Genomic DNA, 14,242 nt, shown 5'->3' with positions numbered 1-14,242 from the left:
AAGGGAAGGGAAGGGAAGGGAAGGGAAGGGAAGGGAAGGGAAGGGAAGGGAAGGGAAGGGAAGGGAAGGGAAGGGAAGGGAAGGGAAGGGAAGGGAAGGGAAGGGAAGGGAAGGGAAGGGAAGGGAAGGGAAGGGAAGGGAAGGGAAGGGAAGGGAAGGGAAGGGAAGGGAAGGGAAGGGAAGGGAAGGGAAGGGAAGGGAAGGGAAGGGAAGGGAAGGGAAGGGAAGGGAAGGGAAGGGAAGGGAAGGGAAGGGAAGGGAAGGGAAGGGAAGGGAAGGGAAGGGAAGGGAAGGGAAGGGAAGGGAAGGGAAGGGAAGGGAAGGGAAGGGAAGGGAAGGGAAGGGAAGGGAAGGGAAGGGAAGGGAAGGGAAGGGAAGGGAAGGGAAGGGAAGGGAAGGGAAGGGAAGGGAAGGGAAGGGAAGGGAAGGGAAGGGAAGGGAAGGGAAGGGAAGGGAAGGGAAGGGAAGGGAAGGGAAGGGAAGGGAAGGGAAGGGAAGGGAAGGGAAGGGAAGGGAAGGGAAGGGAAGGGAAGGGAAGGGAAGGGAAGGGAAGGGAAGGGAAGGGAAGGGAAGGGAAGGGAAGGGAAGGGAAGGGAAGGGAAGGGAAGGGAAGGGAAGGGAAGGGAAGGGAAGGGAAGGGAAGGGAAGGGAAGGGAAGGGAAGGGAAGGGAAGGGAAGGGAAGGGAAGGGAAGGGAAGGGAAGGGAAGGGAAGGGAAGGGAAGGGAAGGGAAGGGAAGGGAAGGGAAGGGAAGGGAAGGGAAGGGAAGGGAAGGGAAGGGAAGGGAAGGGAAGGGAAGGGAAGGGAAGGGAAGGGAAGGGAAGGGAAGGGAAGGGAAGGGAAGGGAAGGGAAGGGAAGGGAAGGGAAGGGAAGGGAAGGGAAGGGAAGGGAAGGGAAGGGAAGGGAAGGGAAGGGAAGGGAAGGGAAGGGAAGGGAAGGGAAGGGAAGGGAAGGGAAGGGAAGGGAAGGGAAGGGAAGGGAAGGGAAGGGAAGGGAAGGGAAGGGAAGGGAAGGGAAGGGAAGGGAAGGGAAGGGAAGGGAAGGGAAAAACATGAGTATAACATAGATAAACCACCCCAGATTCAAACCATTACATTTCTAGTGTTAAAAGAAAGTCTATTGCATTTGAAAACAGTTCAGGATGAATGTATCTAGTGTGATGGGAAAATAATAGCTGGAGTCAGCCTACCTAGCACATTACAGTGCAGATTTTTACACTGGACCAAGTCACCTGGGTTCCCTTAATGTCAAGGGGGAAAAATAGTTTGAGAGTTCTGGACGTACAAGAGTAGACAACCACATTCGGCCAAATGAATCTCATCTCAAAGGTACCTATTTCTACACATTGCCTTTAAAGGCAGCCTATGTTGCTTAAGTCAGACAGAGATGTCTTCTGTTAATTGAGATGAATCCATATCTAAGGGTAGTGACAATGGCTCATGCTAGTTGTCTAATGTGCTTAACTTCTCATATGGCCAATGAAGTTTCATGCTTTAATGGACCACAATCTTTCAGCCTTATGATAATTCATCCTGAGAGGTGAAAGCAAAGGAGACATGATTAGACACTTGTAATCATGCAAATCCATACATCTGACCTGTTACAAAACCCTCTCAGTCCTTCAATATTTATCACAGTACTTCAGGGGGCTAACCAGATATGAAGGGGAAATAAACAGAGAGAAAATGGTAGCCAGCCAACATAAAAATTAATAAGTTCTCTTTTGCACATGAAATGGAAATTTAAAATGCAATTTATATCCTCAAATACTTTTCACTTTAGAGAAATGATCCTGCTCAAGTGTCTTATTATCTTGGTTATATTATTATTATTTTTACTATATATTGCAAATACTATTCCACTTACATCAGTGACACATTTCAACCTTTCTAAGAATACTGAGGAACAGTGAGCCTCGACTGTGTACCACTGATGGGATGTTTGCTATTGATTTGTGTGGGATTAAGATTCTTCCAGCACAGCAATAAATTAAATCCCATATTATTCAATAATCGAATTTTGTGCAATAAATTTGCAGTTTTACATTCTTAGGAAGTCATGAATAGACACTCTGATCTGTACCTCTTTTGTCAGATTATACACCAGTTTGTAGAGAAGAGGGGTGCAGTCAACTCTTAATGTGTAGTTACCTGAAAATGAAACAAAGACAAGGAAATTTTCCCTCCACATACAAGTGGCATTATCTTCTTAATGGATTAAACCCTATAGTCCTTTCTTAGATAAACTTCTTGACTCCAAGGCAAGACTTTAGAACTTCTCAGAATATATACAGAAGTAGACTACTTGGTCACATTGTATAAGCTACTGCTACTATATGACTGATCCACTGGTTGTAGTAGATATACGCTGTGTAATTAAGCCTTCTCATAGTTCTAAAATACAACTAACTATCCCTCATTAGCTACAAATCCGTCTCACTCACATGCTCCTCGAAGCTTGTGTTAAACAGAAGGCAATGGCACCATCCTACTTCTTGTAGGTTGTTAAAAATAGTGCGTTCAGGAACCGTGCAGGAGGAAAGACATATTCCCTTCAAGATGTTTTAAGAAGACTTTCAATGCCATTGCTTATTCTCTTATCATAAAGAGTACTTTTTCAATATTTTTGCAAGACTGTATGTGAAAGACAGGTCATTTTCTGAGTAAGAAAGAGACTTGCGAGACATCTGGCATTTTATATTTCAGAAATAAGTCTAACCCAAACAGGAGGCAACAAAGATGCAGAGTAATGTTTTCCTCTACTGTGTCCTAAACCTCCCCTTTTACCCCCATGCTGTGACTCCTACAGTTTACATGCACAAGGTTTCCACACTGCCTGTGAGCTATGTTGAGCTAGGTAAATATCTCATACTGAAGTTGTCAGTTACAGCAGCAAGAGCCCCATTGAAAAGAAACTATCACCACTTCTGAGGCAGGCAGGAATGTAAAACTGTCTTCTCTACAGACTGCAGCCACCAGACAGGACCTGGGCAAACACCTCTGCCCTCAAATACAGAAAACAGCAAAGAAGGAAGGAGGGATGAGAAGGCTGGGGCATAATAAAACATAAACTCTCAGAAAACACAGTTATTAGGCTTTGATATGGCTTTAGACCTTTGGGTCATCCTTTGCACAGAGTGTACTCACAAGAAAACTAGACTGACAATTACAGAAAACCCCATGATGATGGAAAAAATACTAGATAAAGTCAATGATGTTTCTGAGGAGAGTCTATATTTGAGAACTGGAAATTAAAGTCACAAAAATGCTCAAAAGGGTGACCCACTATTCTCTTCATTGTTAAAGGACAATGAATAGAAATATTTCACTGTCCAAAATGTGGCATAAGAAGTGCTGTGGAGAATGTATGATGATAAAATAATCAGCCGAGTACATGGATGCTACGGCTCTACAGGAGATTTTAATGCTCAGTTAGATGAAAGAAGTCCAACATACTTAAAACAGTACACTAAATATGATGTTCTTCTCCTTATTACATATTCCTTTTCCAGTGGTTTTACTTTCACATTTTCTTTAATGCATAAATCAAGAGACATGTTTGAATAATCAAGATTTAGAAGAAAATTGTTAAGGCAGCAGCATGTTGGCTGCAAACCAACTAAAAAATATGTGTTACAACCCATGCTGAGAATATGAAGCAGTTGTAAAGCTATTATTTCATTGGTGAGATCTTCTAGGCGTGAAATTCTGCTCTACTTTTTACACAGCATGTAGGCTGCATAATTGAAGAACAGCTCTAAGCTTCCCTATACCCCAACTCCAACTGAGCATTTAGAAACTGGCTTTGGCTTTTCTTTCTTTCTTTCTTTCTTATCCTTTTGTGACAGACAAAATTTTCAGCTGACAGGAAAAAAAAAAAAAAAAAAAAGTTCTTAAGTATGCCTGTTGATATCCACTTCATTCACACACAGTAAGACCAAATAAGTTGGGTTTAACATGGAAAGAGCAATGTCCTGAATAACTGAGGTTATGATGCAGGACTGCTTCACAGGATGCTACTGACTATTATTTTATCATAGACAACAATAAATTAAGTCCTTCTGTAACAAATCTCGGTATAATTTAAGAAGTATTTTGTGAATTAGGACATAATGTTGGGCCCAAAATTGGAAGTCCAGTTTCTAAGCAGCATTCCTGTATGACAGGAATCTCATAATCTGAGTGGCATAGTAAATTGGATAATGATGGATCAGCTTTTTTTTGTGAAACAGCACTTATTTTTCTAGAACAGCCCTGCCACAATGCATAACTCCCTGCATAGTGTCTCAGCTCACAGCAATGAACAGGGTGACCACAATGGCCTGAAGCACCAAAATGGGTGCCACCCTCACAAAATAAGTTCTTGACACAAATTGTCTTAAGATTGTAATCAATTAGTGTCCCAAAATATTATAATTCTACAGGGAAAGGAGCTGGAGCTGCAATCAGAACAAGGAGCAATATGTCATATATTAAACCTACAATTATAAATTAAAGCTAATGCAGTTAAGAGAGAGTTTAATATTCAGACCTCTCAGATCATCAGCACAGAATACTAAACTCCTTCAAAGGAGACATTCTGGACTCCAGACTTGTGGGCTGCAGCTCATGGATGGCACTATTTGCAACAAGAAAGCAAAATGAGAATTTAAATTTTTCACTCTTTCAACTTAATTCTGTATTTACTACACTTATTCTGAACATCACATTATCTATCTTACATTTGCCAGCTCTGGATGCAATAAGAAATATACAGTGAACTATGAAAATTTACATCTGTGAGGTAAAGTGAGTTTAAAAATAAAAGACACACCTTCTATAGAAGAATCTGTGTTGATGTAAGCAACTGCCCGTTCCTGGAGGATTCTGGCATTTTCCTGTGGTTGTAAAAGTGTAATTATTATTTTCAGTTAGTGACATTTAGTCAAGATCATGTTAAGTGCAGTGGGTTTTACAGCATTACCTTTAAGAACCCTGTCAGGGTAAGCAGCACTACATACCTTACTAATTATATTAATGTTTGAGGATGGGTCAGTGATCTAGGCATGTGAAATTCACTCCTGCTTTCTGGAACTTACTTTGTTGTGGAAGACATTCACAAAATGTGGGAGCTTCCCACTGCATCTCACAGAAGCAAGATGGAACGGGAAAATGACTGAACAACATTCTAACAGGGTGAATTAAGGTTATATGTGTGTTTTAATTCTGTACTTGCAGACCTTTTTGAACATTCAACATGTGACTGTGAGGTCAGTCAGAATTCCTCCACGCTTTTAATCCCTAGTTATGCATGTGAGCTCCCAGCAATGAACTCAATTTTAACACTTGTAAACCGAGTATTGTTGTCATTTCTACACTCTTTCATTTCAAAAGGGATGTCAGAACACTGACACTTCCTATAAAAATGAATCTGAATGTTTTGACTCAACCAGCATTGCTTTTATGCTAAATATATACACACACTTGTTTGATTTTTTGCAAACTGGTAATTATGTTTGAAATTGATATTCTAATCAGTAAGTGGTATTTTACTAAGTCTTGGCTTTGTGATAGATATTCTAATTAGGTTAGTAATTGTTACTTGATTCATTCAATTTATAACCCAACTAATCATTTGTAAGTCATGTGAACTAAAAATGGAATCGGTAATTGATAACTTCATAATGAAATTAATATCATTAAAACAAACTGTAGAGGAGATCTTGCAAAAGAATATGAAAGGAGGGAGCAAGCCTGTGTATGCATACATGAGGCCTTGTATATATGCAAAAGCATTAAGAAATTCCTTCATTTAGGAGCAACGGAGATTGTCTACATAACAAAAGGATGTTGACGCAGTTGCAGAGTCTTTTTATTAATGAGAAGATGGTGAATATCATGGGTTAATTTTCCTCAAGATTTAGTATGTGACATCTGGCAGCTGCAGAAAACATAAATGTAAGCTGTGAGGAATGCCTCTAGAGAAACTGAGTATAATTTAGGTGTAAAAGAGTAGGGATGCATGCCACCAAGATAAAACAATAAAACAATAATATTAAAAAATTGAGGTTCAAATATAAATTGTGCTCATGGCTTTCTAATCTAGTACAGCTGCTGTTTCATGAAGTAATGGATGATAGATTACTAGATTTTAAATTATTAAACAAAAAACATTACAGAACAACAGTAGCAATATGTGAACAAATCAAACAAAAGAACTAATTTATTCATGGCTTGCTCAAGAGAAATGGATCTTTTAAGTATCATTGTTTCATATTCCTCATAGTTAAAACAGTTGTGTGTTTTTCTTGACAGTATCTAAATATGTGCACAGATACACAGACAAAGAAATCACAAATAAAGTTTTATATGCAGTATACTTTTGTTACCAGTGGAGTTCAGTTGGGAAGAAAATTTAAAGAGAACTCTTTAAAATATCTCAGTAAAATTTAAAGTAAATTTTTAAATCTCTCAGTGATTTTAAAGATAATTTAAATTGTGTTTTCTTCATCTAATGTCCCATAAACCAAGAGTAAGATGCAGAGAGTCTATTGCAGCTGGAAGCCAAACCGTTTATGCGAGAAAGAATTAGTGCAAATCCAAAGCAACAGAAACCTCAGCTTTGCTAACAGAATGATGGAGTCCCTTTGGTGTTTGGGAGCATATTTCTGGTTTTGTTACCTCTTCTGACACGTGTCATTTTGCTATGTAATTTTGTGGTTTACTGAAATGCCTGCCAATAAACTAAAATAAAAAGATTTTTTTTTATATATAGATTTTAAAACCTGTCAACATATTTAAATACAGTCTTGTAAATAAAATTCTAACAGAAGAACAAGAGACAAGACTATAAATTTCTGTTAAACTACTCAGTACTAATAAGTTGACATAATTCAGCAGAAATGTTTCATCTGACAGTTTTCTGCCTGCTCTATTTTTAATTTGGATTTTACAGACAAAGGAATGAAAACTCTTGTAAGACCTATATTTCTTACTGGGGCTGAACAAATCCACTCACAGGGTTAAGAACTCAACATGCCCAACAGGGAAAGGAAGAGAAAAACGTTCAGAACCTCACCTGTGAATTTCTCAACATCCTTCTATCAGGCAGGAATATAGTCAGGGATCCCGCTACAGAATTAATCAATTGTCCTGCCCCTGAAACTCTACAATACTGGAGGTTTCACAGGAATTTGAAACTATTCACTCACAGATTACTTACTCTTTCATTTGCCCAGAAGGACTAGTTTCTACACATAGGGCTTAGTGTGCTTATGGATCAAAGGTACATTATCTGGGCTTTAGTTTATGGAAAGTAAGGAATTTTTTGAGTAGAAAGTTAGAAAGTAAACCAATTTAGGTTCTATAAAATGCTATCATTCTGTTAAATGAAGGGGTAGATTTCCACATAGCGACCACTGAGGGACATTAGCTTTGAATTAAAGTAGATTTTTAAATCTTAGAAGAGGTTGTGCACTTATGATGTAAGACGTTAGGTAGGTAATTCGTATAGTTATACGAGGGTCTCACAGCACCTGAAGGAGTCTGTTGTGCTCCAATTTTACCTCGAACTATTGATTGCAGTCTACGAATAGATGCCACAGGGTATTGCAGCTGCCTACAACAGACTTTCAAGTTTTGCTTTCTTTACACTATTTTTTTACTTACCTCAGCCCATTCCGTGGAACCCAATAATCCAAATTCTTCTGCATCCCAGCTAGCAAAAATAATAGTCCGCTTAGGTCTCCAACCTGCAATCACATAGTTAAACTTGAAAGTCAACTTAAAGTTATAAAGTCTAGTGAAAGATCACCACAGTTGATTGAAATCACTTTTAAAAAATAGTACTTTTTGATATAGCCATAAAAAATACTCTCTAAACTCCTTAGATGAATGTATTATTGCAGAGGCATTTCTTCTTAATGAAATATTTTCATTCTACACAACTAAGAGGATACTATTACACTGATGAGAAATGTAAGAGAATAAATTCAGCCAACTAAGATGCAATGCCACATATGCATCTCTTCAATTAATTTGCATATTTCATCATAAGAAATATAACTTTCTGTAGAGGTTAAAAGTTAAATCAACACAACTGCTTGTGGAAACATGCAACACAGTTCCTCAAAGCTGCTGTTTTCCATATCCATCATTTTATGTCTGTAAGGTTACCTTCCTTCTTCATTTTACCAAAACTCCGTACAACCTCTTGTAGAACAGCTGCACCCGTAGTTGGATCGATACCACCAAATACCCAAGAGTCTCTATGACCTCCTAAAATAACATATCTATCTGGAAACAAACATATAATATCAATCCTTAATTAAAAATGCATTTAGGTTACCTGTATTTCCTTTGATTGAAGCCCTACTTCGATTGAATCCCCTTCAAACAAAATACGAAGCTTAATAGCAATGCTACAAATGTATTTTTAAGGTAATCTGCAATCATTCACTTACTCTACTGAAGTATATAAATGAAGGCAAGAAATGTTTTATACATATTTTTTTGCCTTAAAAGTCTTTCATGTATACAACCTGCTATTAAGTATCAACAATAGTATGTTGAGGTCTGAAATCATCACTAGCTTTCTGTACTTTACATTGGGTTAATTTTTGCAAAGGCAAATTGTATGGATGATGTAAGGAGAAATCTACTGTAAAATAACAGGCAGTGTAAAAAAATTCTCTGACATCTATCATTCTATGCCAATGCCAATGAAAAACAGTGTGATGGGAGGAACAGGACAACTATTAAGGGTTTCTCAGATTCCATATTATCTGACTATCTAAAAAACTTGAGGTTTCACCAAACACAAATAAAGAAGGAATTAAAATTAAAATTGAAGAAGGAATTAAAAGCACACGATGCTCACCTGGTTCCACAGCTCCTCTGAGGATGCCAATGACATTGTAAATTCGTGTTATTTTATTGTTTGTATGAACATGCATTCTGACTTTTCTGAAATGAAAAGCAATATGAAGTAACAATTTCTGACTGAGAAGGCAATAAAAAGTCAATGTTAATAACTCATAAGACAGAAAGTTTATGTTTCTGTTCTGCTTTGTGTGTTCGGCACTGATCTAACCTGTCATGCTGTATGAGTGTCCCTTTTTTTTTTTTTCATGTTAACCTGCTGACAGAAAGAAAAACAACCCTATGAAGCAGGCAATCTATAAACCTGCATTTACAGAATTTATTGAATTGTTACTTATGGGAGTCAATCAGATAATTAGAGGAGTAAATTGAAAAGCATATACAGTAATTAAAAATAGTTTTATATCTTCACCAAAATTATAACTGTGGACATACATGTTTTTATAAAGAATACACTTTGGTTTTCTAGCACAATTATGTGTAATAAGGCAGAACTTGCAGAGAAGGTAATTAGAAATATTCATCCAGGAATAAATTGAAATGTCTGTTTAGGACAGCAGATCTAAGTGATGAAGATTTGCCAACCCTCCATCCCTACACCCCCTGTAAAATCTGCTTGTGAAATTTTATAAAAAGGAAGGAAATTCAGGTATTAAGAGAACTAAAAATAATGTAGTATTCAGCCCCTCTTAACCTGTAGAAGAAAGAATGCATCAAACAGTGCTTTTCTTGTGTCTGGCAAAACCCCAAGAGTTTCACATTTGAAGTTATCTTTTCAGCAGCAAATCTGCATAGCTGTCAAAATCAAAACCTACTTCAGGACGGCTACTGGATCTTTGCCCAGAAAATAACTGACACCACTGCCTTGAGCATGCATATACTTGCACTTTCCATGTGCAAGTGACTTTCTACCCAGACTCAGAAGGTTCATTTTGACATGGAGATACTCTGAGAAAAAAGTATATCTAGCAATAGCCCATATTTACAAAAACTGTTACCCTATCAAGTAGGAAGATGTTAAAAACTGCATTCAAAAATATTTCCTATGTGTATGTTTTGTGGATGAATCATATTGTTTCTTTTCTCACTGTTGCTCTTCAAGACATTCCAAACAACACCTTAATTATGTCAAATATGCTTTCTTATTTATTTAGCCCTATTTTATTCATTTTCAACTAGTGTTAAGCAGAGCAGAAATGAATAATGATCAATGAAGTCTTTCTAAAATGATATATTCAGACACACTCTTCTTCTGCAGGAGGTGGGGCGGTGATAATGATACACCATTTTTATACTGTTCATTGTGGTTCACTACTAGTCCTCATAGAATAATTTCTGATGAAAATGGAAAGTATTATGTGAAAAAGGGATAGAAAAGTGGTCTTCAGCTTTATCGATTGCAGCTTATCAGTTATAAAAAGGAAGAATGCTATGACTGTCCCTGAGAGCCAGTCATGGAGAGAGCCCTGATGGCCAAATGCAATTGTTATGTGTCTTGGTCTGCTAGAGAGCGACTCTGTTAGTAGCACTAGAGACCTGGACAGTTGTATTTCTCTGTTAGAGCTGAAAAAAACATAACCACAAACATACTATTGCTATTCCAACTGGTCAAAGGCCAGTTCCACCCAAACAACTTAGTAAGATATATGTGCATTGGACTCTTATGTCCTGTTGTTCAGGACTTTCAAACATGGGGTCTCCCAGCTTTGGGGAACGCTTGATGGACTCCCAAATCATTGCCACACTTCACAGCTCTAAGGTCACAGAAACCCTGGGAGGCTGCTAGGAGACAAAGGAAACATATGCGGAAGAGAACTACGGAATTGTCAGTCCTTCCCTGTTGGACTGGTACAAACTGGCTGTCCTATTGTCCCCTTGGTCATCAGAAACAGAAAAGAAAGACCAAACTTGAAGTGGGGAGGAAGTTTAGGATTAACAGTATTAAAAAATGTCTTCTTACCGATATATAGCCATTTTGGAAAGGACCAGTGAAACAACGTCTGAACCTTAACGTAAGGATAAAACCTATACCCTCTGAATCTGTCCATCCATTGACCATAGTTTTGATAATTTATTTCCAAATTCTAACAATTATCACCAAGTGTTGCCCACTCAGATAGAAGTAAATTTCTCCAGAATATCTCTCGATGTATTGTTTAACAGTCTTTCTTGCTGAGATTTTTTTTTTTAATATTTTTTTTATATATTTTAATATTTTATAAATAGGCAAATGTTAAAACAGACCTTGCAGAAGAATTCTCTGCAAATCCTGGCCCTATGTTATAAGACACATTGAGGCTTCCCTTCCAGCTGCTGTCTGGAGCTGCGGGTCCTCCCATTGCTCTGTTAAGTGAAAACCAAGAAAAATGTAGTTGACCAGCAGGCTAAAACCTTAAAATCCCTTAATGATTATTGCACCTAAAACAAGGTGGGTTTGCAAAATTCTTAAAAACATTATGCCAGAAACAGATTGCTTTGAATTATCTACATTTCCTGAAGCACACACTGCCGCGATTGAGATCAATAAATACCAGCATGGATTTTACCATCTTAATGTAAATACTTTTGCTGCACATTTGTGAATACTGACTTCTGGTGAGGAGGAATGATGTATACTCACCGTAATAATACTTCCGCATCATGATATCCAATGGGATGAACTGGGATTTTGGGAATCCCTACACCTTCATTAACTTTATACCTGAAAGTGTACTCTGAGAAACCAGAACAAAATGTCAAGTTTATAGTTTTCTTAGAAACTTTCACCAAACTGGAAATATGTTTGAACAGTGCAGCCACTCAGTAGCCACAAGCATGCATCATTTTTTTAATTCTAACATAATTTCTTAGATATTGCTTCTAGGAAACAAAAAATTAATGACAGAACCACAAATGCATTAATGTATCTGCATAACAGTGTAAGAGAAGACCCCACATTCGATGCAAGGCTAGATTTGCTGTCCATCCATATCATTACACCTCCTGAAAGCTGGCTGTGGGATAACCAAGCTGGTGTTGTGAGGTGAAGACAGTCCCTGTGCAGCCTGTTGGCAAGTTGCAGAAGACATCCACGGATGCATTTACCTGTGTTGAAGACAGTCAGTGTCTCTAAACCTGGTGGGTGAGGCACACAGAATCTATCCTGTTTTTTTCAGTAGGCTGTCTTTTGCCCCTAACAATGGTCACACGAGCCAGTGAGCTTTCCAGAAGCACCCCTGTATTCCCACCCCATCAGCAGGCAGGACTAGTAGGCATTTTAGTTCAGATTGAGTTCAGGATGCCTACAAGGACAAGACAAGCACATGATGCCAGGTTTTTGAAGACTACAAGTTATTGTTATTTTTACTACAGAAAATTTAATCCCTGTAAACAGCATTTTAAACTGTTTTTCTGCTTGTAATTTAGGACCAGCAAGGAAACATACCTCCAGTCAGAGGTATTACTCCTCTTTGATGGTAGACTATAAACTAGTTTAAAGCAGTCCTCTTCAGAAACACAGAAATTTAAAAATTGCTATAAATTCTCAGCCATTTTCTAAGAGTTTCAAGGCTGAGATAATAGGGTTTTTCCTAAGAACTTGCTTTCCCTGCTTAACTCAAAAGCAACCAGTTGAAATGACATACAGGTAGAACTTGAATTGCAATAGGAAAATTAACTACTGCTAAAAATATTTTTAAGCAGCTTATTTCATTGAATGTATTTTCTGTACTGAAAATAGATAATTTCTAGTGCCACAATAAATTTCATCACCATATTATAAAGTACTTGATGGCCCAGTGTATAGGTATTTCTTTCACCTTTTGCCGGATAACCTGGTGTTAGAGGGTCCCCAGCTCCGTTCAGGTTTAGCACGTTCCCACGCTGGGCTCCTCCACCTGGAAGGTTCCAGCCATCTGGATAAGCATCTACTCCTGGGGCGCAGTAGTCAGCAGGGTCCGAATAAAGTATGATCCCTTGGGCTCCTGCTAATATGGCATTTTTAACCTGTGAAATTATTTTCTTTTTAAAAAAGCCTGATTTTGGTTTGGTTTTTTTGTTTTGTTTTTTTTTTTTTTGTTTGGGTTTTTTTGTTGTTTGTTTGTTTTGTTTTTTTTAAATGCAGTAATAAATCTGAATGTTGCAATTTACTTCCATGGGGACACATCTTTGGAAGCTGTATATTTGGAAGAGTGACCATAGACTCAGCAGAACAAACCACTGTGAAACCCTGTGCGTTCATTATTTGTGTCATGCCTTTAGTCATAGTTCAAGGCCACAAAATAAAGCACAGGAAACAAAAACTGACCACTATCCCCACTGTTCCACCATCACCAATTCTGTCAGAGTTGTTACCTGAAGTCAGAAGAGTTAGTTATGCAATCTCCATGTATCAGACTCCTTGTCAAATACTTACTTCTTCAAAATACTGCAGTCCTATGGATGAAAAGCATTAAAAGCCTTGGCTCTACAAACTAGTCAGTTTGCTAAACAAACCTTTTTCTTGCAAGATCTGCCTAAGGAGTTTGCATTCATCACAGTCTCAGGAGATTAATACATTCATGTTTTTCTTGTTTTGGAAGTTATTCTTAGAATGCAGTCACAATGGATACATTGCTGACTTCCTTCTGCTCATATATTGCAACTTACTGCCCACATTAATTCCCACCAACAATACCATGAGCAATGCCTGACCTACTGAGGGAAAACATAAAACACAACCCTTACTTTGTTTCCTCTGAAGATCTTCCCATATCTGGCAATGACAATCTTTCCTATACAGTTAATTCCCATTTCACGCTCCAGCTTAAAAAAATCTTCGGTACGGCCATAGTTCACATATACCAGATCTGCCTGCACAGAAAACAAAAGCAGTTTTATGGCAACTGGTCTTTCAGCAAGCGAAACATCTGTTTTCAGAAATACAGAGTTTCATTCACTGTGTACTCTATAGTTATTTTTTTGCATTTCTACAAACAATAGCAAAAGGTATCCATAATATTCTACAGGAAGCCTTGGCTCAAACTGCTGACCTCTCCATATGATCCCACCCTTAACATCAGTCCTACAAACTGAGGTTGGACACTAAACTAACATACTTTGCTAAACTGACAAACTTCTGTGGCCATGAAAAAACAGTGGTATTCCTTGCAGACACAAACACTCACTACTATACAATTTCATTCGTTTCTGCAATGCAAAGTTCTTCCTGACTTGTTCCTCCATGATGAATTATCAGATGAAGTAAACAAGTTTTGTCGCCTTTGAAGACAGTCACTTAATCCTAAATGTCTTCCAAATTGATTTATATATTACTATTTCTACTTAAGATTTATGCAAGTCTTCTTCATATGACTGAGCAATGTGGAGTAATCTGAGATGTATCCAAAATTTTCCATAAAGATAAA

General features: G+C 37.9%; 1 protein-coding gene across 6 annotated transcripts in view; it reads right to left on the bottom strand.

The window, feature by feature from the left end:
- LOC113476441 (N-acetylated-alpha-linked acidic dipeptidase 2-like) overlaps positions 1-14,242 on the bottom strand; it is a 34,264-nt gene that overhangs the window by 13,321 nt on the left and 6,701 nt on the right. For 3 of the 6 annotated variants that reach the window (XM_026842054.1, XM_026842061.1, XM_026842087.1), the window contains 9 exons: positions 13,563-13,688; positions 12,656-12,842; positions 11,479-11,572; positions 11,103-11,201; positions 8,857-8,942; positions 8,154-8,273; positions 7,647-7,729; positions 4,813-4,876; positions 2,083-2,150 (listed from right to left, as the gene is read on the bottom strand). In XM_026842054.1, the coding sequence (XP_026697855.1) occupies positions 2,083-2,150; positions 4,813-4,876; positions 7,647-7,729; positions 8,154-8,273; positions 8,857-8,942; positions 11,103-11,201; positions 11,479-11,572; positions 12,656-12,842; positions 13,563-13,688 (927 nt within the window). Of the gene's footprint in view, positions 1-2,082; positions 2,151-4,812; positions 4,877-7,646; positions 7,730-8,153; positions 8,274-8,856; positions 8,943-11,102; positions 11,202-11,478; positions 11,573-12,655; positions 12,843-13,562; positions 13,689-14,242 lie in introns of those variants that run through there. The other 3 variants (XM_026842070.1, XM_026842078.1, XM_026842096.1) reach the window with 3 other exon arrangements.

The sequence above is a fragment of the Athene cunicularia genome (assembly GCF_003259725.1).
Source record: "Athene cunicularia isolate RWA chromosome 1 unlocalized genomic scaffold, athCun1 chr1_part1, whole genome shotgun sequence".
Taxonomy (NCBI): Eukaryota; Metazoa; Chordata; class Aves; order Strigiformes; family Strigidae; genus Athene; species Athene cunicularia.
This window is presented reverse-complemented; position numbering and strand designations above follow the sequence as displayed.